The sequence below is a fragment of the Schistocerca piceifrons genome, chromosome 7 (assembly GCF_021461385.2).
Source record: "Schistocerca piceifrons isolate TAMUIC-IGC-003096 chromosome 7, iqSchPice1.1, whole genome shotgun sequence".
Classification (NCBI taxonomy): domain Eukaryota; kingdom Metazoa; phylum Arthropoda; class Insecta; order Orthoptera; family Acrididae; genus Schistocerca; species Schistocerca piceifrons.
Window position 1 is genome coordinate 559,001,687 of NC_060144.1, and position 27,771 is coordinate 559,029,457.

Sequence of the window (27,771 nt, forward strand, 5' to 3'; positions counted from 1 at the left end):
AAAAGGCGAAAGGAACTTTCAACCACAGGTTGCAGCAAATGGATTGGTCTTTAGTATATAGCCATGATGATGTTGATACTAAATTTAACTGTTTTATAAATGAATTCTGTGCTCTTTTTGAAGAAATATTTCCCAAGAAATGGGTCAGAAACAGTGCTTCCAATTCTGTAAGCAAGCCTTGGATTACAAAAGGTATAAAACAGTCATGTAAAACCAAAAGGGAAACTTATGCTGCAATAAGATTCTGTAAAGATGTAGAAAAATGGGAACACTATAGAATATACTGTAAAATTTTGAAGAAACTAATACAGAAATCAAAAGCCCTTTATTATGAGAAGAAAATAGATAATTCTAATAATAAAATAAAAGCAATTTGGAGCATTGTAAAAAAAGAAACTGGAAGAGATGCAACAAGTAAAGAAGATATAAATAATATCAGATATGAAGGTATCCTAATAGATAACCCCAAAAGGGTGGCTGAGATTTTTAATAAACACTTCCTATCAGTATCTCAACAGATTGGTTGCAAGCCCGATGTTGATGAAGCTGTAACTCTTTGTCAAGCTGTATATTCTAACACAATTTCAGAAATGCACCTTAATCCTGTCACTGTAGAAGAAATTCAAAAAATCATCATGTCTCTAAAAAGTACGAATTCTGCAGGGGTTGATAATATATCTAGTAATTTATTGAAATATTCTTGTGTGTGGATAAGGGACATTCTCTGTCATATTTTCAATGCTTCCCTTCAGAAAGGTGTTGTTCCCAGTAGACTTAAGTATGCCATTGTGAAGCCCCTGTACAAAAAGGAGGATAAAGCTGAACTAACTAACTATCGACCTATCTCTTTGCTGACAGCTTTCTCCAAAATTCTAGAAAAGCTAATACATGTAAGAATTACTGATCATCTCATGAAGAATGGAGTTCTCAGCAAAAGCCAGTTTGGCTTTCAAAAGGGCCGTTCAACAGAAGACGCAGTCTACGCACTTGCAAATGAAGTTCTAGAAACCCTTAATGAAAAAATGCTAGCACTTGGTGTCTTCTGCGATTTATCCAAAGCGTTTGACTGTGTTGATCACCAGATTCTCTTGCAAAAAGCAAAATTAGTAGGAATAAGTGGTGTTGCAGGCAACTGGCTACAGTCGTACCTCCAAGACAGAAAACAAAAAGTTGTGTTGAATAGCTCGGGTGGAGTATGTGACACTTCCTCAGATTCTGAATGGAGTTCCATTACATGTGGAGTGCCCCAGGGCTCAATTCTTGGGCCACTATTATTCCTGATTTTTATAAATGATCTACCATCATGTACAAGCCTGCCGTGTAAATTTACATTATTTGCTGATGATACCACAATTTTTATGAGCAGTAGAACAGTCAACAATCTTGAGGAACTCAGTAATCACATACTCTCAGATATGGTTAATTGGTTCAAGGTGAATGGTCTCTCATTAAATTCCAGTAAGACCAGCTTTATTCAATTCTGTACAAAAACAGAAAAAGAGAGAGAGATAAGTGTGACATGTGGTAATCAACCAATAGTCAGAATGGAAACAACAAAATTTCTTGGAGTGCACATTGACAAGAAAATGAACTGGTCTTCACATATTATTGATCTCTGTAAGAGGCTTAGCTCTGCTACCTATGCTTTACGGGTTGTCACTACATGTGTTGAACCTAACACTGCAAAAGTGGCCTATTATGGCTATTTTCATTGTCTCATTGAGTACGGAATTATTTTTTGGGGCAACCAGCCATTAGCAAGGAAAGTGTTCATTGCACAGAAGCGAGCTTTAAGAATTATATGTAGATTGCGCCCAAGAGACTCTTGTAGAAATAGTTTTCGTAATCTTAAAATATACACTACTACATGCCAATATATTTTTTCTCTCATGTGTTTTGTTTGTAAAAATATAGATATATTTCAACCAAATAGTAATTATCATGAGCATAACACACGGAGGAAGAATGACATACACAGTGAACTCAGAAATTTGAGCTTGGCACAAAAGGGTGTCCATTACACTGGAGCAAAACTCTTCAATGCTCTTCCTCCCGAAATAAAGACAAAGATTCATAACAATAGCGAGTTTAAGAAAGCACTAAAAATATTTCTGCTAGAAAAAGCTTTTTACAGTCTAGATGAATTTTTAACTAAATAAATTGTAATATTTTAATATTATATAATACAAGTTGACATAATGCCACTACGAATTTTATTTAACCTGAGATCTGTATCTGTGTGTGCTCCGTATCTGTTTTCTGTAGTGTTTTAATAATTCTAAGAAAATATGTATTTTCTTTTTCTATATTGCTGCCCAAAGAATTTACTGTATAAGTTTTTATATAATTATGTACTCAAATTTCTGTATATGCTATAAGATTATCAGACTGTATTTGTAAAAAACTGACTCGTTCCACGTCCTTGTGTATTCAACACAGTTGACCTATGGAACACGAAATAAATCAAATCAAATCAAATCAAATCAAAGTAACTTAATAGTTGTTCTTTCATTATTGACTCCATTGCCTTCACTAGTACTGGTATTATAGATATGGGCCTGTAGCTTGACACATCATGTGGACTGCCTTTTTTGTAAACAGGCACTGTGCATGCTACTTTCAGGAAGTCTGGAAATTCCCCTGCATGGAGGCTTTTATTTATTACTACTTTTAATGGCTGTGCAATTTCACTGATTATAGTTTTTAACATAGTAAAAGACATGTCATAAATATCAGGGCTCCCTGAAGATTTGTAGCTTTTTACAATTTTTATTATTTCTTTTGGATACACTCTCTTCCATATTACCATGGCACATTTATTCTCAAATTTCACAGCAGCTGTAGTATCTATTCCAAAGTCAGGAATTTCATCTACTGTGTTTTCCACTATTTTTATAAAATAGTCATTGAACTCATCTGGACTGCAAGAATTAGAGCAAGAGCTGGGGTTTTTCCTGTGCTCATTAAGCAGATCCCATGCTGCTTTGCAAGGATTGTGAGCTTCTTCAATAAATCTGGCATTTCTTTCCTTGTTTGCTTTTTCTACTTCCTTTCTGTAGATCCTTCTGGTCTGTAAATAACTAGAGTACAGCCTATCCTTAATATCTATACCTTTAGCAGCTTTGACCTTGTAATTTAGTACTTGGACAACACATTTTATTTTGGCTTGTCTAGGAGTATACCACCTGTTTACTTTGTTAGTTTTTTGTCTACATTTTGATTTAGCATTTGAATATCTCTTGGGTTTTAATGGAAAATGTTCATCAAATTTCACTTTAAGGGTCTGGAACATGTGATTGAATGCAGAATTTGGTGGCAATTCATCAATTATTTGGCGCCAATCTATAGAAGACACTGTAGATTTGAAATCATGCAAGCTTTTCTTTGTAATAACTCTATTTCTGAATACATAATTTGAATGCCAGCTGGGAATTTGTTGTGTACTTACTGAGTTTGTCCATAACTTCATGATTACTGCATGGTGATATGCTAGTATAGGGTCCACCACACTTACTTTGTAGTCCCAACTATTTAGGTTTGTCACAATTTTGTCAAGACTAATAGCTCCTCTTGTTGGTAGAGAGTTTCCTACGAATAGCCCATAGCTGCTTACTAAGTTCATGAAAGCTCTTTCTTTATCATTACCTTCTCCAATATGAATGTTGAAGTCTCCACATAGAGCAATTTTTGTCCCGAAGTGCACTAGGTGACACAGACAGCTTTCCAACTGGTTGAGGAAATTTTCAAAGTTTCCATCTGGCGACCAGCACACAGAAACAACAATTAAGTTGGCATCTGACAGTCCCAAAGCAGCTAATTCTAGGTCTAGATCTACACAAAATTTACTTAAGTCAATTTTATTGGCACTGAGTTTACTATTTACACACACAGCCACACCACCATGGATAGTAGTTTCTCTACACCATGCATTCACCATTTCTAAATATTCAATGTTTCTATAGTATTCTTTTTCTGGTTGGGCTAGCCAGTGTTCACATGTACATAACACATTAGGTCTCACTTCGTCAACAGTGATAATGTATCAAGTTTTGTTCTGAGGCACTGCACATTTACACTCACTATAACTAAGACAGCATTTTCTTCAATGATATCATTTCCTTTTTCACTGGAGTATTCTTGGGCTTGGAAGTTTATCACACTGGTGCACTGGGCATCCTCTGGAATAAAAAAACGTTTTATCACAATGTTCTTTGGCCATATACTGTTGTCCATTATTTTATCTTTTAGGTCGAAATTAACACCAATTTTGAAGCAATTATTTATTCCCTTTGTTTACAATTTTTCAACTGTAAAATTGTTGTGATTGGGGAAAGTGTTCTGTAAGAAGTTAGTTACAGTTTCAGCTGTGGTGCCACCTCTTAGTTTGCTTAGGCGGAACCAGGTTTTTCTTTCACCATACAGAATTCCTATTTCATCGGCAATACCTATTATGGCTTTATTTCTGTTTTTAGTACTGGCATTCACAAACGTTTGTATAGTGGGCCTCAAACACTGTTACCAGATTTTCCATTTTGTAGCACAGTCTTGTAAGATGTTTTGTTTTCTTTTCCTATGTCTTCAGTGGTTTTGGCCAGTTCATTTTCTTGTTTTACTACCGTCGAATTTCTTCTGCCCCTCGCTTGTTTTTCACTTCTTGCCAGTCTGTACTGATGCCTTCCGAAGAGTTTTCATCCATCAGATTGTTTACGTCTGTATTTGGTTTGTTTCTAATGTGGGGTTGAGTTTCACTGACATACTAATTTTTTACATTTGTACTAGATGCCACTCTAGCAATGTTTGGGTCTTCAACGTTATTTCTCATTGGAAAATTACCACTTGATGAATTTGCAGGCTTTTTGCTGTGTGGTGTGCAATTTCCAGTCATTGAATAATTGGTGATATGTTCCTTGATGACATGGTGACTAATGAATGATGCATGAAGTTTTTGGAAGATGGTTTCATCCCCATTATCCAAAGTGACGCTGATTTCAACAAAATGTGGCTTGTGTTTGATGGAGCTCAACACCGTCGAAGCAGGTGAGTGTTCGGTGTCCTGGAGGAGGACTTTGGGGACAGCATTCTGACTCTGGGGCACCCAGAGGCCACTGGCATTGGCCTTGATTGCCCACCATATTCTCCAGATCTGAACATGTGCAAATCTTTTTGGTGGGGTTGTATTAAAGACAAGGTATACAGAAATAACCCCAAAACCATTGCTGAGCTGAAAACAGCCATTCAGGAGGTCATCAACAGCATCTATATTCCAAAACTTCAGTGGGTCATGCAGAATTTCACTATTCATCTGTGCCACATCATTGCCAATGATGGCAGGCTCTAAAATGGCTCTAAGCACTATGGGACTTAATATCTGAGGTCATCAGTCCCCTAGACTTAGAACTACTTAAACCAAACTAACTAAGGACATTACACACATCCATGCCTGAGGCAGGATTTGAACCTGCTACCATAGCAGCAGTGCAGTTCCGAACTGAAGCGCCTAGAACCGCTCGGCCACAGTGGCCGGCTGGATGGCAGGCATATTGAACATCTCATAACCTGAATCTGAATATCTGTAGTGACGTTTACATGTTGAATAAAGTTGTTTTCTTCATATAGTTCAGTAATTGTCACCCTGTATAAGCACCACACAAGAAAGGAGGGACCACAGAATACGCTGAAAGTCAGATAGCCAAATTGACGATAGAGGGTTATATCTTATCCAGTTACTTCTGTAGAACCAAACATAAAGGTGGTGGAGTTTCCATACATATTAAAACAGGAAAGCCCCTAAAGACTGCAAACAGTAAAGGACCGAGATTACCAATAGCTAGAGAAAAAGACTGAAATTACTGGTGTAGTGACTGATGACTTTAGATTGTTATGTGTGTACAGACCACCAAGTGGCAAAATCAGCATCTTTCTGAAAAAAAACTGCCAACTTACTAAGAATGAATACTAAGAAAAACATAGTTATATGTGGATATTTCAATACTGATATGGGAAAGGAATCAAAAACAATACAATATTTTGAAGAATTGTGAATACAGTACAATATGGAGGCAACAATATCTGCACCAACAAGAATGACTTCTCAAAGTCACACAGTTATTGACTTTGTCTTTACTAATATTAATAGGTATAACTATGAGTCAGATGTAGTCCAAACAGAAGTAACTTATCATCATGGACAGCTGATCTGCTTCTGCAGAAGTAAGGACATAATATCAGAACCAATACAAACAACCAAAGAAATCAAGAACATCAGTGAACAAAATACTAACATTTTTAGAATATTATTAAGCAGGGAAACCTGGAATGAAACCCTACAGGTGCAGAATGTAAACAAAAAGTATCATTCACCAATCAAACACCATTTTAATGTAGCATTCCCCAAAGTAAAGAGACAAGGAAAGTCGCAGGATCAGACAAAGTAGATTACCAGTGAAATAATAACATTGTGCAGGAAGCTGCAGGATTAGAGACAGAGGGCTGAAGCTCAAAATTATAAATTGCTGTGAAAGAAGCATAGAAAAATAATAAAAGAGACAACAGCAAGAGCAATTAATGCCACCACAATGAACTAGGCAGCTTGCAATGCAATTAATAGTGAAAGAAAGAAAAATGCTGGATCGAACAAAGAAACAGATATCAAATCAATGAAAATAGACAACACAGTGGTTACAGATGGTAGGGAAATAGCTAACATACTCAATGATGACTATGTAAATGTTGTAGGCAACTTAAAACAGGGGAAAAAAAGAGTTACTAAGCTAACCATGTTCTTGAAACCAGTCACAGAAGATGAACTGAGGAATACTATACAAAAACTGAAGTCCAAGAAATTGGCTGGTAATGATCAAATATTGAATCATAATAAAGCAAGTATGTGAGCAAGTAATCTCACCATTGATCTCTTTCAGAGATGCAATTTTTCTAGAAAAACTGAAGATAAGCAGGGTAGTGCCAGTGTACAAGAAAGGGGATAAGGATGACCCCAAGAACTAGAGGCTACTTTCACTGATATCACATTTCTCAATAATCCTGTAAATGCTTACATACACACACCAACAAAAGTTTTGCATCACCTTGGTTCTGAGAGTTCCGGAACATGTACAGAAAACTGGAATAGAGATCAACATAAATATTATTTCCGCCCTTTTTATTGCTTATGAAAACCACACATTGCATGTTGTACCACCATACAGCAAGACCTTCAGGGGTGGTGGTCCAGACTGCTGTATGCATTGGTACCTCTAGTACCAAGTAACATGTCCTCTTGCATTGATGCATGCCTGTATTCACCGTGGCATACTATCCACAAGTTCATTAAGACACTGTTGGTCCAGATTGTCCCATTCCTCAATGGCAATTTGGTGTAGATCCGTCAGAAAGGTTGGTGGGTCTTGAAATCCATAAACAGCCCTTTTCAATCTATCCCAGGCATGTTCAATAGGGTTCACGTCCAGAGAACATGCTGGCCACTCTAGTGGAGTGATGTTATGCCGAAGGAAGTCATTTACAAGATGTGCACAATGGGGGCACAAATTGTCATCCATGAAGACAAATACCTTGCCAATATGGTTGCACTATCAGTCGGAGGATGGCATTCACATATTGTACAGCCATTACGGCACCTTCCATGACCACCAGCGGCATACGTTGGCCCTGCATAATGCCAACCCAAAACATCAGGGAACCTCCAGCTTACTACCTTCACTGGACAGTGTGTTGAAGGCATTCAGTCTGACCCGTCTGCCTCCAAACACATCTCTGTCTATTGTCTGGTTGAAGGCATATGCGATACTGATCAGTGAAGAGAACATGATGCCAATCCTGAGCGATCCATTTGGCTTCTTGTTGGACCAATCTTTACCGTATTGCATGGTGTCGTGGTTGCAAAGATGGACCTAGCCATGGATGTCGGGAGTGATGTTATCCATCATGCAGCCTATTGCGCACAGTTTTAGTCATAACACAACGTCCTTTGGCTGCACAAAAAGCATTATTCAACATGGTGGCGTTGCTGTCAGGGTTCCTCTGAGCCATAATCCGTAGATAGCAGTCGTCTGCCACAGTATTAGCCCTGGGGCAGCCTGAGCGAGACATGTCATCAACAGTTCCTGTCTCTCTGGTTCTCCTCCATGTCCGAACAGCATCGCTTTGGTTCACTGCAAGATGCCTGGACACTTCCCTTGTTGAGAGCCCTTCCTGGCACAAAGTAACAATGCGGACACAATTGAACTGCGGTATTGACCATCTAGGCATGTTTGAACTGCAGACAATACGAGCCGTGTACCTCCTGCCTGGTGGAATGACTGGAACTGAACAGCTGTCAGACCCCCTCAATCTAATAGGTGCTGCTCATGCATGGTCATTTACATCTTTGGGTGGGTTTAGTGACATCTCTGAACAGTCGAAAGGACTGTGTCCATGATAAATATCCACAATCAATGTCTATCTTCAGGAGTTGTGGGAACCAGGGTGAAGCAAAACTTTTTTCGATGTGTGTATAATAGATTAGTTGATTATCTGGACAAATGCAATATTCTTATACCATCACAGAATGGTTTCAGAATGAGTAAATCTACAGAACCAGTGATTGACAGTCTGACAGGCTATAATATATAATATACAGTCCTTAGATGAAAAACAAGTTGTATCTGCAATGTTTCTGGGTCACTCTCAAGCATTTGACACTACTGGCCATGATATACTGATAAGAAAATTGCAAAACTATGGTATTTGAGTGCAAGCAGATGAGTGGATAGAATCATACTTATCAACAGGTAACAATATGTAACTGTAGGGAGTGCATATCAGTCAGAAACCAAAGACATCAAATATGGAGTGCCACAGAGATCCATAATGGGGCCATTGCTGTTTAATCTATTGCCTGAGGAGAAGTAAACTAAACTAACCTCCTCCCGAACAGGCCATGAAGGCCCAACGGTACTGACCAGCTGCCCTGACATCCTCAGCCCATACGCCTCACTGGATGTGGATATGGAGGGGCATGTGACCAGCACACCGCTCTTCCAGCCGTATGTCGGTTGCCGAGAGCAGAGCCACTACTTCTCAATCAAGTAGCTCCTCAGTTTGCTTCACAAGGGCTGAGTGCACCCCGCTTGCCAACAGTGCTCAGCAGACTGGATGGTCACCCAACCAAGTGCTAGCACAGCCTGACAGTGCTTAACTTCAGTGAGCTGACAGGAACCAGTGTTACCACTGCGGCTGGGCCATTGGCTGCCTGAAGAGAAGGAGGAAGAAATTGTGTGCAGATGACACAACAATATTGAACAATGACCAAAATGGGGTACAGTTTGAGAGAAGAGCATACATATCTCCAAACACCACAGTCCTGAATGAGATTTTCACTCTGCAGCGGAGTGTGCGCTGTTATGAAACTTCCTGGCAGATTAAAACTGTGTGCCGAGCCGAGACTTGAACTCGGGACCTTTGCCTTTCGTGGGCAAGTGCTCTACCAACTGAGCTACCCAAGCACGACTCATGCCCCATCCTCACAGCTTTACTTCTGCCAGTACCTCGTCTCCTACCTTCCAAACTTAACAGAAGCTCTCCTGTGAACCATGCAGAACTAGCACTCCTGAAAGAAAGGATATTGTGGGGACATGGCTTAGCCACAGCCTGGGGGATGTATCCAGAATGTGAGGACAGGGTGTGAGTCATGCTTGGGTAGCTCAGTTGGTAGTGCACTTGCCCACGAAAGGCAAATGGCCCGAGTTCGAGTCTCGGTCTGGCACACAGTTTTAATCTCCCAGGAAGTTTCATATCAGCGCACACTCCACTGCAGAGTGAAAATCTCATTCTGGAAACATCCCCCAGGCTGTGGCTAAGCCATGTCTCCACAATATCCTTTCTTTCAGGAGTGCTAGTTCTGCATGGTTCGCAGTAGAGCTTCTGTTAAGTTTGGAAGGTACGAGACGAGATACTGGCAGAATTAAAGCTGTGAGGACGGGGCGTGAGCTGTGCTTGGGTAGCTCAGTTGGTAGAGCACTTGCCCGTGAAAGGCAAAGGTCCCGAGTTCAAGTCTCGGTCCAGCACACAGTTTTAATCTGCCAGGAAGTTTCACCACAGTCCTGAAAAATGGAATTTTTGTAAACCTAAAAAAGACTATGTATGCAGTTATCAGAAATGAAGAGAAGGCTGTGCATTTGGGTTTAGAAGTGATGAAATGAGACTGGAAGAAGTAGAATCCACTAGATACTTAGGTATTACTGTGGATAATGAGCTGAAATAGAAGCAATATATTAATTCTGTCTGTAAGCATTTTAGCTCCAACATATTCATAATGAGGCACCTATCACAGTATGCAAACAGCTTCTGTGCACAGTATATCGTGGATTCTTCAAACCATACATTCAGTGAAGGAAGATAGTGTGGGGAAACTCAAAAATTTAAGAAATAAGAAGGGTGTTCACATTACACACATACACATACACACACACACACACACACACACACACACACAAGGAATGAGGATCATATTAAAAAGAAGACTTCTGAAACATGAAGAAACTGCTTTAAAATAGGCATCTTAATTTTACAGCCTTGTACATAAATAAAACTATAACACATAGCACAAAAGATACTGCAGACTGGACTACAAATGCTAGTGTACACGCCCACAACACATGGAGGAAGAATGACATATGAAGCATACCCTAATGATAGAAAATGCTTGAAAAAAGACTCCAGTACTCAGGTATCAAGTTACTAAGAAGGTTGCCTAAAAACTGCATGTTAATGTATATGTCACTAATTTTTCAAAGAACTTCAAAGATTTTCCAGTGGAAAAGGAATTTTTCAGTGCTGAAGAGTACTTATCACATTAAATTTGATATATTGTTACCAAATGAAAGCGCTGGCAGGTTGATAGACACACAAACATACACACAAAATTCAAGCTTTCACAACCAATGGTTGCTTCATCAGGAGAGAGGGAAAGACGAAAGGATGTGGGTTTTACGGGAGAGGGTAAGGAGTCATTCCAATCCCGGGAGCGGAAAGACTTACCTTAGGGGCAAAAAGGACAGGTATACACTCGCGCACACACACACACACATATCCATCCGCACATACACAGACACAAGCAGACATTTGTAAAGGCAAAGAATTTGGGCAGAGATGTCAGTCGAGGTGGAAGTACAGAGGCAAAGATGTTGTTGAAAGACAGGTGAGGTATGAGCAGCGGCAACTTGAAATTAGTGGAGGGTTGGTGTTAGTGGGAAGTAGCCAGATAACCCAGACCGTGTAACACTGTGCCAAGATGTGCTTGCCGTGAACCAAGGCATGTTTAGCCACAGGGTGATCCTCATTACCAACAAACACTGTCTGCCTGTATCCATTCATGCGAATGGACAGTTTGTTGCTGGTCATTCCCACATAGGAAGCTTCACAGTGTAGGCAGGTCAGTTGGTAAATCACTTGGGTGCTTTCACACATGGCTCTGCCTTTGATCGTGTACACCTTCCGGGTTACAGGACTGGAGTAGGTGGGAGGGTGCATGGGACAGGTTTTACACCGGGGGTGGTTACAAGGGTAGGAGCCAGAGGGTAGGGAAGGTGGTTTGGGGATTTCATAGGAATGAACTAAGAGGTTACGAAGGTTAGGTGGACCGCGGAAAGACACTCTAGGCAGAGTGGGAAGGATTTCATGAAGGATGGATCTCATTTCAGGGCAGGATTTGAGGAAGTCGTATCCCTGCTGGAGAGCCACATTCAGAGTCTGATCCAGTCCCGGAAAATATCCTGTCACAAGTGGGGCGCTTTTGGGATTCTTCTGTGGGAGGTTCTGGGTTTGAGGGGATGAGGAAGTGGCTCTGGTTATTTGCTTCTGTACCAGGTCGGGAGGGTAGTCGCGGGATGCGAAAGCTGTTTTCAGGTTGTTGGTGTAATGGTTCAAGGATTCCAGACTGGAGCAGTTCGTTTGCCACGAAGACCTAGGCTGTAGGGAAGGGACCGTTTGATGTGGAATGGCTGGCAGCTGTCATAATGGAGGTACTGTTGCTTGTTGGTGGGTTTGATGTGGATGGACGTGTGAAGCTGGCCATTGGACAGATGGAGGTCAACGTCAAGGAAAGTGGCATGGGATTTGGAGTAGGACCAGGTGAATCTGATGGAACCAAAGGATTTGAAGTTGGAGAGGAAACTCTGGAGTTCTTCTTCACTGTGAGTCCAGATCATGAAGATGTCATCAATAAATCTGTACCAATCTTTGGGTTGGCAGGCCTGGGTAACCAAGAAGGCTTCCTCTAAGTGACCCATGAATAGGTTGGCATACGAGGGGGCCATCCTTGTACCCATGGCTGTTCCCTTTAATTGTTGCTATGTCTGGCCTTCGTAGAAGTGTGAAAGCACCCACGTGATTTACCAACTGACCTGCCTACACTGTGAAGCTTTCTATGTGGGAATGACCAGCAACAAACTGTCCATTCGCATGAATGGACACAGGCAGACAGTGTTTGTTGGTAATGAGGATCACCCTGTGGCTAAACATGCCTTGGTGCACGGCCAGCATATCTTCGCACAGTGTTACACGGTCCGGGTTATCTGGATACTTCCCACTAACACCAACCTGTCAGAACTCCGGAGATGGGAACTTGCCCTTCAGTATATCCTCTCTTCTCGTTATCCGCCAGGCCTCAACCTCCACTAATTTCAAGTTGCCGCTCATACCTCACCTGTCTTTCAACAACATCTTTGCCTCTGTACTTCCGCCTTGACTGACATCTCTGCCCAAACTCTTTGCCTTTACAAATGTCTGCTTGTGTCTGTGTATGTGCGGATGCATATGTGTGTGTGTGTGCGCGAGTGTATACCTGTCCTTTTTTGCCCCTAAGGTAAGTCTTTCCGCTCCCGAGATTGGAATGACTCCTTACCCTCTCCCTTAAAACCCACATCCTTTCGTCTTTCCCTCTTCTTCCCTCTTTCCTGATAAAGCAACCATTGGTTGCGAAAGCTTGAATTTTGTGTGTATGTGTGTGTTTGTTTGTGTGTCTATCAACCTGCCAGCACTTTCGTTTGGTAAGTCACATCATCTTTGTTTTTTGAATATATTGTTACTTATAATCAATGATGGTAGAATGTAAGAAAAAAGGTTAGGAAGTATGTGATAATGAATGTTTTCTATTTTTGATGTGCCCTATATTACATGTACATTCACTGTACACCTTGTAATCCTACAGGATAAAATAATATTCAACACAGTTCAAGTATGATCAAGATCACACAAACATTGCTGTAAAGTAATCATTCCTTCAATATGAATTTAAATTCTTGAAGTAAGTTATGCTCTTAATAAATGTTTTGATCATAAATTACTGTTACATTTCTTTAATTAAAAAAGAAAGAAAGAAAGCTGAGGACTAGCCACTGAGGGTGCTGGAAACCCATTGCACCTTTGCACCTCAAGTGTAATTATCAATACTTTGGTTAAGCAGAATGAATATATTCTTTGTTGAATCATGCTCATCAGACATCAAGCAGATGTCATTTCCTGTTATTGATTGATCATTGCTGTAACTTCTTCTGGCTAATAAACTAAAATTCTAGCAAAAACTTAGGCTTGATAGCCATACCTCTTGCTTGGTTTTTACTTACAGTTAATAAGACAAAGCAGGAAAATCAGCTAAATTATTTACACTGAATTAACCCCCCCACCTCAAAAAATGTATATAATCAAACCATGTAGGTTACCATAGACATTTTTAGATTTTAAACAGTATGTATGTTACTACTAGCAAGCAAGAGTAATTACATTTTCCAAACCTTTTGTTGCTTACCTACTATACTCCTTTACTCTTTATTTTCTGTGTTATGAAAAGCTCACAAATATCAGACATTAGCATCCTTATTTCCTTACCAAATCAGTGTATGAATGGGTCACACAACACAGGTGGGTTCCGTTACTTTGTCACCTCAGAAAAGCCCCAAAACTAATAGTACGCTACTTCTATAGAAATCATCAAACACACCTCTTTCCCTAAAATAAAAATCCCAATTTCACAGTGATGGTGTTCTGTATATCAATTATACTTTATTGAGGCATAGGTCATCCTTTATCGGGTTCACCTACCCTATTTATTACATCATTCACACATGTAACAGTACAGTAACCCATTTAATACTGCAGATTGCCTTCTCTTTTCTTTTCCTCCTATATTTTAAGGCAACTTACTGCTATTGTACCTAGAACCCATACTTGATTACTTAGCTTCTTTATCTGCTGTTTCCCAAGTGTGTACTCCTGCATTTGTCTTAATGTACCCAAAACTTATTTTTGTTCATACAAATGTATTTTGCTGATGTGGCTTTTAATGCCTCTATGCAGCTTCCATCTGGATTCCAGTTGTATCTTGCCTGGAAGTGTACCCTCCCTTTCCCCCCTAATGGTTGTGACACCACTAACAGTCAATATTAATCTATTTAACTTTAAAAAAATTAATTACTTCATCAATGTAACCTTGTTATAGTTTTGTAGTAACAACACTGATGGAATGGTGTATGACATAATGTACTTATGAGACACTCCAAAAAGGGGCTGATAGTATTGTATCTGGCTACACAATCTTCCAGATAAATTCAAACTCCTTGTGTGGTTTTATTCTGTATTTATGATCATTATGTTCTTAGAATACCTGCGAGAGAGAAAGAAGGTAATTGCCATATTGTTATCATAACATTACATAGATCTTATTATGGTTATACAGGGTGTTTATAAATGAATATAGGGATTTTAATTCTTTTTAATACACTCCCGGAAATTGAAATAAGAACACCGTGAATTCATTGTCCCAGGAAGGGGAAACTTTATTGACACATTCCTGGGGTCAGATACATCACATGATCACACTGACAGAACCACAGGCACATAGACACAGGCAACAGACCATGCACAATGTCGGCACTAGTACAGTGTATATCCACCTTTCGCAGCAATGCAGGCTGCTATTCTCCCATGGAGACGATCGTAGAGATGCTGGATGTAGTCCTGTGGAACGGCTTGCCATGCCATTTCCACCTGGCGCCTCAGTTGGACCAGCGTTCGTGCTGGACGTGCAGACCGCGTGAGACGACGCTTCATCCAGTCCCAAACATGCTCAATGGGGGACAGATCCGGAGATCTTGCTGGCCAGGGTAGTTGACTTACACCTTCTAGAGCACGTTGGGTGGTACGGGATACATGCGGACGTGCATTGTCCTGTTGGAACAGCAAGTTCCCTTGCCGGTCTAGGAATGGTAGAACGATGGGTTCGATGTCGGTTTGGATGTACCGTGCACTATTCAGTGTCCACTCGACGATCACCAGTGGTGTACGGCCAGTGTAGGAGATCGCTCCCCACACAATGATGCCGGGTGTTGGCCCTGTGTGCCTCGGTCGTATGCAGTCCTGATTGTGGCGCTCACCTGCACGGCGCCAAACACGCATACGACCATCATTGGCACCAAGGCAGAAGCGACTCTCATCGCTGAAGACGACACGTCTCCATTCGTCCCTCCATTCACGCCTGTCGCGACACCACTGGAGGCGGGCTGCACGATGTTGGGGCGTGAGCGGAAGACGGCCTAACGGTGTGCGGGACCGTATCCCAGCTTCATGGAGACGGTTGCGAATGGTCCTCGCCGATACCCCAGGAGCAACAGTGTCCCTAATTTGCTGGGAAGTGGCGGTGCGGTCCCCTACGGCACTGCGTAGGATCCTACGGTCTTGGCGTGCATCCGTGCGTCGCTGCGGTCCGGTCCCAGGTCGACGGGCACGTGCACCTTCCGCCGACCACTGGCGACAACATCGATGTACTGTGGAGGCCTCACGCCCCACGTGTTGAGCAATTCGGCGGTACGTCCACCCGGCCTCCCGCATGCCCACTATACGCCCTCGCTCAAAGTCCGTCAACTGCACATACGGTTCACGTCCACGCTGTCGCGGCATGCTACCAGTGTTAAAGACTGCGATGGAGCTCCGTATGCCACGGCAAACTGGCTGACACTGACGGCGGCGGTGCACAAATGCTGCGCAGCTAGCGCCATTCGACGGCCAACACCGCGGTTCCTGGTGTGTCCGCTGTGCCGTGCGTGTGATCATTGCTTGTACAGCCCTCTCGCAGTGTCCGGAGCAAGTATGGTGGGTCTGACACACCGGTGTCAATGTGTTCTTTTTTCCATTTCCAGGAGTGTATTTATTACATTAAACTTGCAGATATAAATGATATGTCAAATGATAGAGCAACTCAAACATTTTTACCAAGAACCTTATAAATGTTCAATGTGAGCACTGGCATAGCGAAGTACGCGACTGGTTGAACTTCACTGTACCCAAGTGTTGGATAGCCTGCAAGGGGCCCAATGACAGGGCTTGCTTTGCATGGCCTCCACGTTCACCTGACCTAACACCATGTGATTTTCTTCTTTGGGGCTTCAGCATGGATCGTGTGTACATGCCTCTGCTACCAGCAGACCTTCCTGAATTAAGAAACCAGATTGAAGCTGCTTTCGCTACTATCACTGAAGACACACTTGTCAACAATTGGGAAGAATTCGGCTATAGATTTGAGGTGTGCCGTGTGACAAATGGTGCTCACATTCTTGGTAAAACTGTTTGAATTGCTCTTTCATTTGATATATCATTAATAACTGTAAGTTTAATATAATAAATATTATAAAGCGTTAAAACCCCAACATTCATTTATAAACACCCTGTATTACTGAAATAACATTTGCACTTAGGCAATATACCATTAATATCTATCAGAGATGCTGAGTTGCAGATAGGCACAACCAAAAGACTGTCAGAAAGTGAGCTCTCAACCAAAAAGGGTTTCATCAAAATTAGATCACACACACACACACACACACACACACACACACACACACACACACACACACACACGCACATGCTCACGCACACAAATGCAACTCACACACACATGACCACAGTCTCTGGCAGCTGAATTCATCCTGGATTTTCCATTGTTTCATTAATACAGGGTGCTTCAAAAATGACCGGTATATTTGAAACGGCAATAAAAACTAAACGAGCAGCGATAGAAATACACCGTTTGTTGCAATATGCTTGGGACAACAGTACATTTTCAGGCGGACAAACTTTCCAAATTACAGTAGTTACAATTTTCAACAACAGATGGCGCTGCAAGTGATGTGAAAGATATAGAAGACAACGCAGTCTGTGGGTGCGCCATTCTGTACGTCGTCTTTCTACTGTAAGCGTGTGCTGTTCACAACGTGCAAGTGTGCTGTAGACAACATGGTTTATTCCTTAGAACAGAGGATTTTTCTGGTGTTGGAATTCCACCGCCTAGAACACAGTGTTGTTGCAATAAGACAAAGTTTTCAACGGAGGTTTAATGTAACCAAAGGACCGAAAAGCGATACAATAAAGGATCTGTTTGAAAAATTTCAACGGACTGGGAACGTGACGGATGAACGTGCTGGAAAGGTAGGGCGACCGCGTACGGCAACCACAGAGGGCAACACGCAGCTAGTGCAGCAGGTGATCCAACAGCGGCCTCGGGTTTCCGTTCGCCGTGTTGCAGCTGCGGTCCAAATGACGCCAACGTCCACGTATCGTCTCATGCGCCAGAGTTTACACCTCTATCCATACAAAATTCAAACGCGGCAACCCCTCAGCGCCGCTACCATTGCTGCACGAGAGACATTCGCTAACGATATAGTGCACAGGATTGATGACGGCGATATGCATGTGGGCAGCATTTGGTTTACTGACGAAGCTTATTTTTACCTGGACGGCTTCGTCAATAAACAGAACTGGCGCATATGGGGAACCAAAAAGCCCCATGTTGCAGTCCCATCGTCCCTGCATCCTCAAAAAGTACTGGTCTGGGCCGCCATTTCTTCCAAAGGAATCATTGGCCCAATTTTCAGATCCGAAACGATTACTGCATCACGCTATCTGGACATTCTTCGTGAATTTGTGGTGGTACAAACTGCCTTAGACGACACTGCGAACACCTCGTGGTTTATGCAAGATGGTGCCCGGCCACATCGCACGGCCAACGTCTTTAATTTCCTGAATGAATATTTCGATGATCGTGTGATTGCTTTGGGCTATCCGAAACATACAGGAGGCGGCATGGATTGGCCTCCCTATTCGCCAGACATGAACCCCTGTGACTTCTTTCTGTGGGGACACTTGAAAGACCAGGTGTACCGCCAGAATCGAGAAACAATTGAACAGCTGAAGCAGTACATCTCATCTGCATGTGAAGCCATTCCGCCAGACACGCTGTCAAAGGTTTTGGGTAATTTCATTCAGAGACTACGCCATATTATTGCTACGCATGGTGGATATGTGGAAAATATCGTACTATAGAGTGTCCCAGACGGCAGCGCCATCTGTTGTTGAAAATTGTAACTACTGTAATTTCGAAAGTTTGTCTGCCTGAAAATGTACTGTTGTCCCAAGCATATTGCAACAAACGGTGTATTTCTATCGCTGCTCGTTTAGTTTTTATTGCCGTTTCAAATATACCGGTCATTTTTGAAACACCCTGTATATATGGCATTTTAAGCATGTTGTTTAATCATTCAACATTAATGTCACTTCAATAAGCACAATATATATGTGGCGTGAGTGTGAAGGTGCTAAGTATATTGAAAGTACCCATGATTAGTTACTGCTCACTACTTCTTATCTGTAGGTGTAGTTTGCAGGAAGCACCTGCTACAGAGATCTGTTAGACAGTTAATACATCCAGAATGAGATTTTCACTCTGCAGCGGAGTGTGCGCTGATATGAAACTTCCTGGCAGATTAAAACTGTGTGCCCGACCGAGTTCGAGTCTCCGTCGGGCACACAGTTTTAATCTGCCAGGAAGTTAATACATCATTTGTAGCCCTGATCCTCTAGTCAGTATAGATAGGATAGATTATAGCGCAATCTCATGCCATGTGATACAGATTTGTGTAGCATTCTAAACAATATTTAGATTAATATTTAATATTTGGAACACACATGCTCTTAAGCATAGTCGTCTGTTAGCTACTGCATCAAATACACATAAAACATCTTCACCTTTTATTATTTATAACTTGTGCCATTTTTACGTAATTTCTGCAAATTAGGCACAAGTAGCTTTGGTGCTTCACATTGGTTAATGCTCTCAGGTAATTGTGTCAATGTCACATGTGGGTGCTCTTTTTTCCAGGACATTCACACTCCGAAAAGGTAGGATCAGAGAATTCACAGCTTTAACATATGGATTATGTTTGTTACATTATTTTAAATGCTTGTTGTTTGCCCTCTGCAGAAATAATGGAGTTTCAGGGGGGTGTTTATTATTTATTTATTTCATCCCAGGACCATCTAATAATGATATGGGAGTTGTCATTATAATACAATAAAAATCAGTAGCTCAAAATATAGATATACACAGGATAGCTAAGTGTGCTCTATAAGGATAGGACAGGTGGTTGGCCATGGCCTTGATGAAGGAACCAGTCATGCATTTGTCTGAAGTGATGTAGCAAAACCCAAATCAAGATGGCCAGAGAGAGTGGACCATGTCCTCCTGAATATGAAGTTAATGCCTTAACAGTTACACCACCTCATTCGGTTGGTCCCTGTTATATAACATTCTTTGATTTACACACAAATATCTTCTGACAGCTAATAATATAAAAACATAGTTTTACTCTTTATTGCGCCATACATTAAGGACACCCGCTGATGACTTACCCGGAAAATAAAATGCATCAGTGAGATATTACTACCATTCACTTTATCCTGACACAGGACTTTCTTGCAAGAGCTGTAAATCATGATCATTAATTGGAATGTGACAGGATGTTGTAGTCCACCCCTTTCACTATTACCCACTACTCTGAGTCTCGAGTAGTCTTTAATTGTGTATTATGCATTAATTATTTCTGCTGACAATGGAAATATGGAGGAAGATAACCAACAATAAATATGGTTGCGCCATCATTGCTCTGTATTTTATCCTACTTGTACGCACAGTGCTAGGAAACACCTGTGATCCAAACCACATAAGGGCAATCAGTGAAATAGTAGCCAGCATTCTTCATCAAACTAATACAGATAGGATAGCAAAAGAAAAATTAACTTTAAGGATTATAGTATAGTATAAGGAGAAGACTGTCATATGGAAATCAGAATAAGAAGAAGTATACCGGACAACCTTGTGTGGGCGTCACTTTGCATTGTTCATACAGGACATGAACCCACTGGCATTAATGGCACTTAGCGTCATTCTTGTGTGCCTGTGACATTGAAAAGGCCACACGAGAAGTTATCCTTGATACATCAGTCGACCTACACACATCAGTCGACCTACACACCCCAGTTTGCTTAGTATGTGCATGAAGGCGTGTGCCTTTATTAAAAAATACACTTTTTTGTCTTCTTTTAACTCTCCATAAAGATTTAAAATTTGTTTTTGCATAACATAAAGTTTAAATGTGAATGCTTAGCTGTGCTTGACTCCATCCTTTTCGTAAGTAATCAATTTACTAAACATTAACACCAATTCATTTGTACTTAGTCTTGCAGCATATCAGTATATAATGTTGTGTAAACATCAGAGACGCCAGAAAACAAATACCAAATACCATGTTGTTGTTGTTGTTGTTGTTGTTGTTGTTGTGGTCTTCAGTCCTGAGACTGGTTTGATGCATCTCTCCATGCTACCCTATCCTGTGCAAGTTTCTTCATTCCCAGTACCTACTGCAACCTACATCCTTCTGAATCTGCTTAGTGTATTCATCTCTTGGTCTCCCTCTACGATTTTTACCCCCCACGCTGCCCTCCAATGCTAAATTTGTGATCCCTTGATGCCTCAGAACATGTCCTACCAACCGGTCCCTTCTTCTTGTCAAGTTTTGCCACAAACTCCTCTTCTCCCCAATTCTATTCAATATCTCCTCATTAGTTATGTGATCTACCCACCTAATCTTCAGCATTCTTCTGTAGCACCACATTTCAAAAGCTTCTATTCTCTTCCTGTTCAAACTATTTATTGTCCATGTTTCACTTCCATACATGGCTACACTCCATACAAATACTTTCAGAAACGACTTCCTGACACTTAAATCTATACTCGATGTTAACAAATTTTTCTTCTTCAGAAACACTTTCCTTGCCATTGCCAGTCTACATTTTATATCTTCTCTACTTCGACCATCATCAGCTATTTTGCTCCCCAAATAGCAAAACTCCTTTACTACTTTATGTGTCTCATTTCCTAATCTAATTCTCTCAGCATCACCCGACTTAATTCGACTACATTCCATTATCCTCATTTTGCTTTTGTTGATGTTTATCTTATATCCTCCTTTCAAGACACTGTCCATTCCGTTCAACTCCTCTTCCAAGTCCTTTCCGGTCTCTGACAGAATTACAATGTCATCGGTGAACCTCAAAGTTTTTATTTCTTCTCCATGGATTTTAATACCTACTCCGAAATTTTTTTTGTTTCCTTCACTGCTTGCTCAATATACAGATTGAATAACATTGGGGAGAGGCTACAACCCTGTCTCACTCCCTTCCCAACCACTGCTTCCCTTTCATGCTCCTCGACTCTTATAACTGCCATCTGGTTTCTGTACAAATTGTAAATAGCCTTTCGCTCCCTGTATCTTACCCCTGCCACCTTCAGAATTTGAAAGAGAGTATTCCAGTCAACATTGTCAAAAGCTTTCTCTAAGTCTACAAATACTAGAAATGTAGGTTTGCCCTTCCTTAATCTTTCTTCTAAGATAAGTCGTAAGGTCAGTATTGCCTCACGTGTTCCCATATTTCTACGGAATCCAAACTGATCTTCCCCGAGGTCGGCTTCTATCAGTTTTTCCATTCATCTGTAAAGAATTTGCGTTAGTATTTTGCAGCTGTGACTTATTAAACTGATAGTTCGGTAATTTTCATATCTGTCAACACCTGCTTTCTTTGGGATTGGAATTATTATATTCTTCTTGAAGTCTGAGGGTACTTCGCCTGTCTCATACATCTTGCTCACCAGATGGTAGAGTTTTGTCAGGACTAGCTCTCCCAAGGCCGTCAGTAGTTCTAATGGAATGTTGTCTACTCCCGGGACCTTGTTTTGGCTCAGGTCTTTCAGTGCTCTGTCAAACTCTTCACGCAGTATCGTATCTCCCATTTCATCTTCATCTACATTCTCTTCCATTTCTATAATATTGTCCTCAAGTACATTGCCCTTGTATAGATCGCCGGCCGGAGTGGCCGTGTGGTTATAGGCGCTACAGTCTGGAATCGCGTGACCGCTACGGTCGCAGGTTCTCATCCTGCCTCGGGCATGGATGTGTGTGATGTCCTTTGGTTAGTTAGGTTTAAGTAGTTCTAAGTTCTAGGGGACTGATGACCACAGTAGTTAAGTCTCATAGTGCTCAGAGCCATTTGAACCTTGTATAGATCTTCTATATACTCCTTCCACCTTTCCGCTTTCCCTTCTTTGGTTAGGACTGGGTTTCCATTTGAGCTCTTGATATTCATACAAGTGGTTCTCTTTTCTCCAAAGGTCTCTTTAATTTTCCTGTAGGCAGCATCTATCTTGCCCCTAGTGAGATAAGCCTCTACATCCTTACCTTTGTCCTCTAGCCATCCCTGCTTAGCCATTTTGCACTTCCTGTCAATCTCATTTTTGAGATGTTTGTATTCCTTTTTGCCTGCTTCATTTACTACATTTTTATGTTTCCTCCTTGCATCAATTAAATTCAATATTTCTTCTGTTACCCAAGGATTTCTATTAGCCCTCGTCTTTTTACCTACTTGATCCTCTGCTGCCTTCACTACTTCATCCCTCAGAGCTACCCATTCTTCTTCTACTGTACTTCTTTCCCCCACTGCTGTCAATTGTTCCCTTATGCTCCCCCTGAAACTCTGCACAACCTCTGGTTTAGTCAGTTTATCCAGGTCCCATCTCCTTAAATTCTCACCTTTTTGCAGTTTCTTCAATTTTAATCTGCAGTTCATAACTAATAGATTGTGGTCAGAGTCCACATCTGCCCCTGGAAATATCTTACAACTTAAAACCTGGTTCCTAAATCTCTGTCTTACCATTATATAATCTATCCGATGCCTTTTAGTATCTCCGGGATTCTTCCATGTATACAACCTTCTTTTATGATTCTTGAACCAAGTGTTAGCTATGATTAAGTTATGCTCTGTGCAAACTTCTAACAGATAGGTTCCTCATTCATTTCTTACCCCCAATCCATATTCACCTACTATGTTTCCTTCTCTCCCTTTTCCTACACTCGAATTCCAGTCACCCATGACTATTAAATTTTTGTCTCCCTTAACTATCTGAATAATTTCTTTTATCTCATCATACATTTCATCAATTTCTTCATCATCTGCAGAGCTAGTTGGCATATAAACTTGTACTATTGTAGTAGGTGTGGGCTTCGTGTCTATCTTGTCCACAATAATGCGTTCACTATGCTGTTTGTAGTAGCTTAACCACACTCCTATTTTTTTATTCATTATTAAACCTACTCCTGCATTACCCCTATTTGATTTTGTATTTATAACCCTGTATTCACCTGACCAAAAGTCTTGTTCCTCCTGCCACCGAACTTCACTAATTCCCACTATATCTAACTTTAACCTATCCATTTCCCTTTTTAAAAATACCAAATACCATAGGACTACAAAAATCCAAACAATCACGTTTATATTATTGACAAGAATCTGTCAATAATGTAATTATAATTGTGCATCAAAGGCAGATAATCTTTCTCAAATAGACTTATTAGTTATAACTTCTGACAAAGGAGATGTGTTAACAATTAATTCATCATCTTGCTGCTACACATGTCTGAAAGAGCAGACACTATTTGTTTTGATCCCACAGCATGACGAAGTTGAAACTCTGACCTAGCTGCAATCTGGCATTGAAATAAATTCAGTGGCAACAAGTGTAAATTTGTGCCAGACCAGGACTCTAATGGGGGTTTCCTTGTTTATGTAAGTGGTCGCCTTAACTGTTTCAGCTATCCGAGCATGCCCAAGCCAAATTCCCAACTTGTCACTCACTTCATACTTAGTGTCCCCTGTCCATTGTCCTTTTTCTCACAGCCACGTGCTGATTCTCTCAAGAGGCTGGCTGAAGAGTGCATCTGTACTGAAAGATCCTTAATTGCTATCAAGTTGCATATATTTATATATGTGGTTTCTGTTGTTGCAAATGCCTGTTCAGGTGGGAACTGCCCTCCAGTAAATCTTTTGTTCTCACAGTACTCTGGTCCGAACCTCTGCTAGACTCCTTCCCACTCCTGAACCTTTCCTCTCCCATATTTCTTTCCAGGCCTCATGTCATTACTTTAATAGAGAACCACCTGCTCCCCCCACACCCAGTATCCCGTGATGTGCCCCTTCTCAGTTACCCCTACCTCTCACGTATGTGAACGTGAGCAACCACTCAATCTGTATCACAGCAGCAGTGTACTTGTGTACCTGTGATTGTGTATGTGTGGTGGTGGTGGTGGTGGTGGTGGTGGGGGGTGGGGGGGGGGGGAGGGGGGAGATGGCTGAGGAGAGGGGAGGGGGAGAGGGGAGAGGGATAGAGAGACATCATGTTTCCACTAGAAAAAGAGCAGTAACTTCAAAATTATTGAAGTTTGTTTGTTGTAACAAATTTCTAAGCTATAGGTGAGTGGTTGTCTTTTGTCCTTTTTATTGAATGTTTCCATCCTGGAATTACTGTTATTGTAGTTTAATAACACTTATTTAATAATAATAATAATAATAAATAACAGTTATTATTTAATTAATAATGTAGCCCATAAAAGTACATACTCACAGTTATGGTAACCATATGTTTTGACTCCAAAATGAACCTTTCTCTGCGTATATGAAACTTTCTGTGTAATGAGCCAGGAATCAAACCTGTACCGTCACCTTCCTTTACATTTTTACTCATTCCTGATCTTTCTTCATCATGTGATAAGTAGAACTCAATATGTCAGTGGTTGAAGAAACTTGATACAGTGCACAACTTTTCTGACATCCACAATTGAAATCTGAATTTTCTGTTAACTTGTGCACAAAACTAGAATCGAAAAGTTGTCTCATTGTTGTATTAATTCTTTAAGATAATTTCATTGCATGAATTTGTAACAGAGAATGATAATGTTATGCTTTTAACCCCTTGGAATATAAATGCTGTTAATATTTTCCATGTAGTTTTTAGTTCACTTTGTATGGATGTAGTCAATCAGTTTTTTCAGATATAATGCAGTTACCAATACTGTAACTTTTTGGACTGCTTTCAGGTTGTGAATGCATATAACAATGTTTGTGCAGCCACTGTTGCTTCTCACTATAATGAACTCTTGGGTTGCTCAGAATGCTCAAGGCTTGATGTGCAGTGACAGTAAGTAGTGATGAAATTTAAATATAATGCTGTTGTAAAAATTAAAATGTAACTTATTTATTTAACATTAGTTTACATCTACATCTATGTCTATACTCATCAAGCCCCTTTACAGTTTATAATTGAGAGCAATTGAGAGCACTTTGTGTACCAGTGTCCCTTTTCCTTTTTCAGTCACATACATTTTTAGGAAGAACAATTGCTGGTAAGCCTCCATGTGGGCTCGAATCTCTCTAATTATATCTTGATGGTCTTTTCATGAGAGATATGTAAGTGGAAGTAATATATGAGATGTGATCAAAAAGTACTGGGTATTTTTGTTTTTCTTAAAGAATCTTCAACAACATCAACTTTGACCACTTCAAAGTAATCGCCCTCAAATATAATAAACTTGTGCTAGTGCTTTTTTCAGTATTGGAAGCTCTTCTGGAACTCACTTTTTTGTATGGTGTTTGTCTCCTTCAGCGATTCTGTTTTTATATCATCAGTGGTGGCAAAACAACATCCTTTCACGGTTCTCTTCGGCCGTGGGAATAGAAAGAAGTTGTAGGGGGCCATGTCCAGTGCACATGGTAGCTGATGCAACATAAGAGTTTAGCTTTTGCCAAAAAATCATGATCAAGCATTTAGGTGAGAGCGGGAGCATTATCGGTACCCAATTTTCACAACTGGTTTTGCCATAATCTGGTTATTGTCTTCGGATGCTTCACACACACAAAGCATAACTTTCAATTAGTATTCATTATTGGCCATATGAACCTAAGGCAGGAACTCATGATGTACTATGCCACTGTAATAAAAGAAAACAGTAATCAAAACAGTGAGAAGAACCTATACATGTGAACAAACTTGATAAATGTTTTTCAGACTTGGCTCTTCAGGCTGTTTCCATTGGGATTATTGGGCCTTGGCTTCAACATCATAGCCATATATCCATGTTTTCCCAACTGTTATAACACTCTTTGAAAGTTCTAGATCATTGTTGATTTCATTCAGCAATTCCCAAGCAATTTTTATATGATGTAGTTTTTGGTTGAAATTCAACAATTTCAGAACAAACTTTTCTGCTAAGTGTTTCAAGCCCAAAACATCTGCAAAATGCTTGCCATGAGCAGAAGGATATGCCAAAATTGTCAGCAACTTCTCTGATTGTGATTTGGCAATTTTCCAGAACTATTTTCTTTACTTCTTCCACATTGTCATCGGTAATCTATGTGCTAGGGCATCCAGGACAGTCATCATCTTCAACATCTTCTAACTGCTCTTTGAAACATTTATACTACTCAAAAACTCTTTTCTTACTGACAGTCGATTCACCAAAAGCCACAGTCAAGCACATGAATGTGGTAATGCACTTTATTCCATTTTTCAAGCAAAATTTAATGCAAATTCTTTGATACATCTTTTTCAAAAGTAAGAATTCACTGAACACTTGAAAATACATATAATCTTTTCGACTATCAACAATAAACTAAATATTCAAAACAAATGAAAAGTCCACTTACTGCTTAAACCTAAGACCAGAACTTCATTGGATTTTCTATGCAGTAGTTAGATTGAGTTTTACTTTTTTATTCATTGAACTCTTCATGCCTAGCCCTCCTTAGACTAATTTTCACTTCGTTGAGCTTTTGTTTGTCTTTGAGGCTTTGGCTACATTTAAGTTTGTAGTAAGGTTCATTTTGCTCTCATAGCAGCTTCCAAACATGGTTTTCAAACCACACTAGGACTTTCCATCCCTCACAATTATGGTTGGGCCACATTGAATGATGCTCTTGAACATTGTCCATTAATGCTCAGCAATATCAGTGCTGGAGATTAAATTTTTATGATGACCTGTCAAGTAATCTGAAATATCTTTCCTGTCATTCTTGCTAAACGGAAAGCTCTTTCTGCTTTCTTTGTGTTCCTATTTACAGCCATGTTCAGTGGTTCTGTTATGGCATTATGGTCACTGATTTCCTCTTCTATGACAACTGAGTCAAAAAGTTTGGTCTGTGTGTCAATAGCAGGTCTGAGGTATTATCTTCAGAAGTCAGTTCTCTGATTAACTTGCTCAATGTAATTTTTGGGGAAGGCATTTAGAACAATTAAACATGATTCTCTGCCCCTACTACCCAATCTAATCACTGAAGTCTTCCAGTCTACAGCTGCTAAATAGAAATCTCCACTTAAAACTGTAATATGACCACAAAATTTACATGTAGTGTTCTCTAAGTTTTCCCTCAACTGTTAAGAAACTACTGTTGTGAGGTGGGGGTCTATACAAGCATCCAATGACCCTGTTTTATTAACTTTTAACTTTTATCTTCACACAAATTATTTTGCTTTCTGAACCTATACTAGTCTCACTAGATGTTATTATA

At 40.5% G+C, this 27,771-nt stretch overlaps 1 protein-coding gene across 1 annotated transcript in view; it reads left to right on the forward strand.

Annotated features, from left to right (window-relative positions):
• Positions 1–27,771, forward strand: part of LOC124805345 — a 173,374-nt gene that overhangs the window by 41,930 nt on the left and 103,673 nt on the right. Inside the window, exon 2 of the mRNA XM_047265865.1 lies at positions 25,305–25,405. Coding sequence (XP_047121821.1) covers positions 25,312–25,405 — 94 coding nt within the window. The 5' untranslated portion in view covers positions 25,305–25,311. The remainder of the gene's footprint in view (positions 1–25,304; positions 25,406–27,771) is intronic.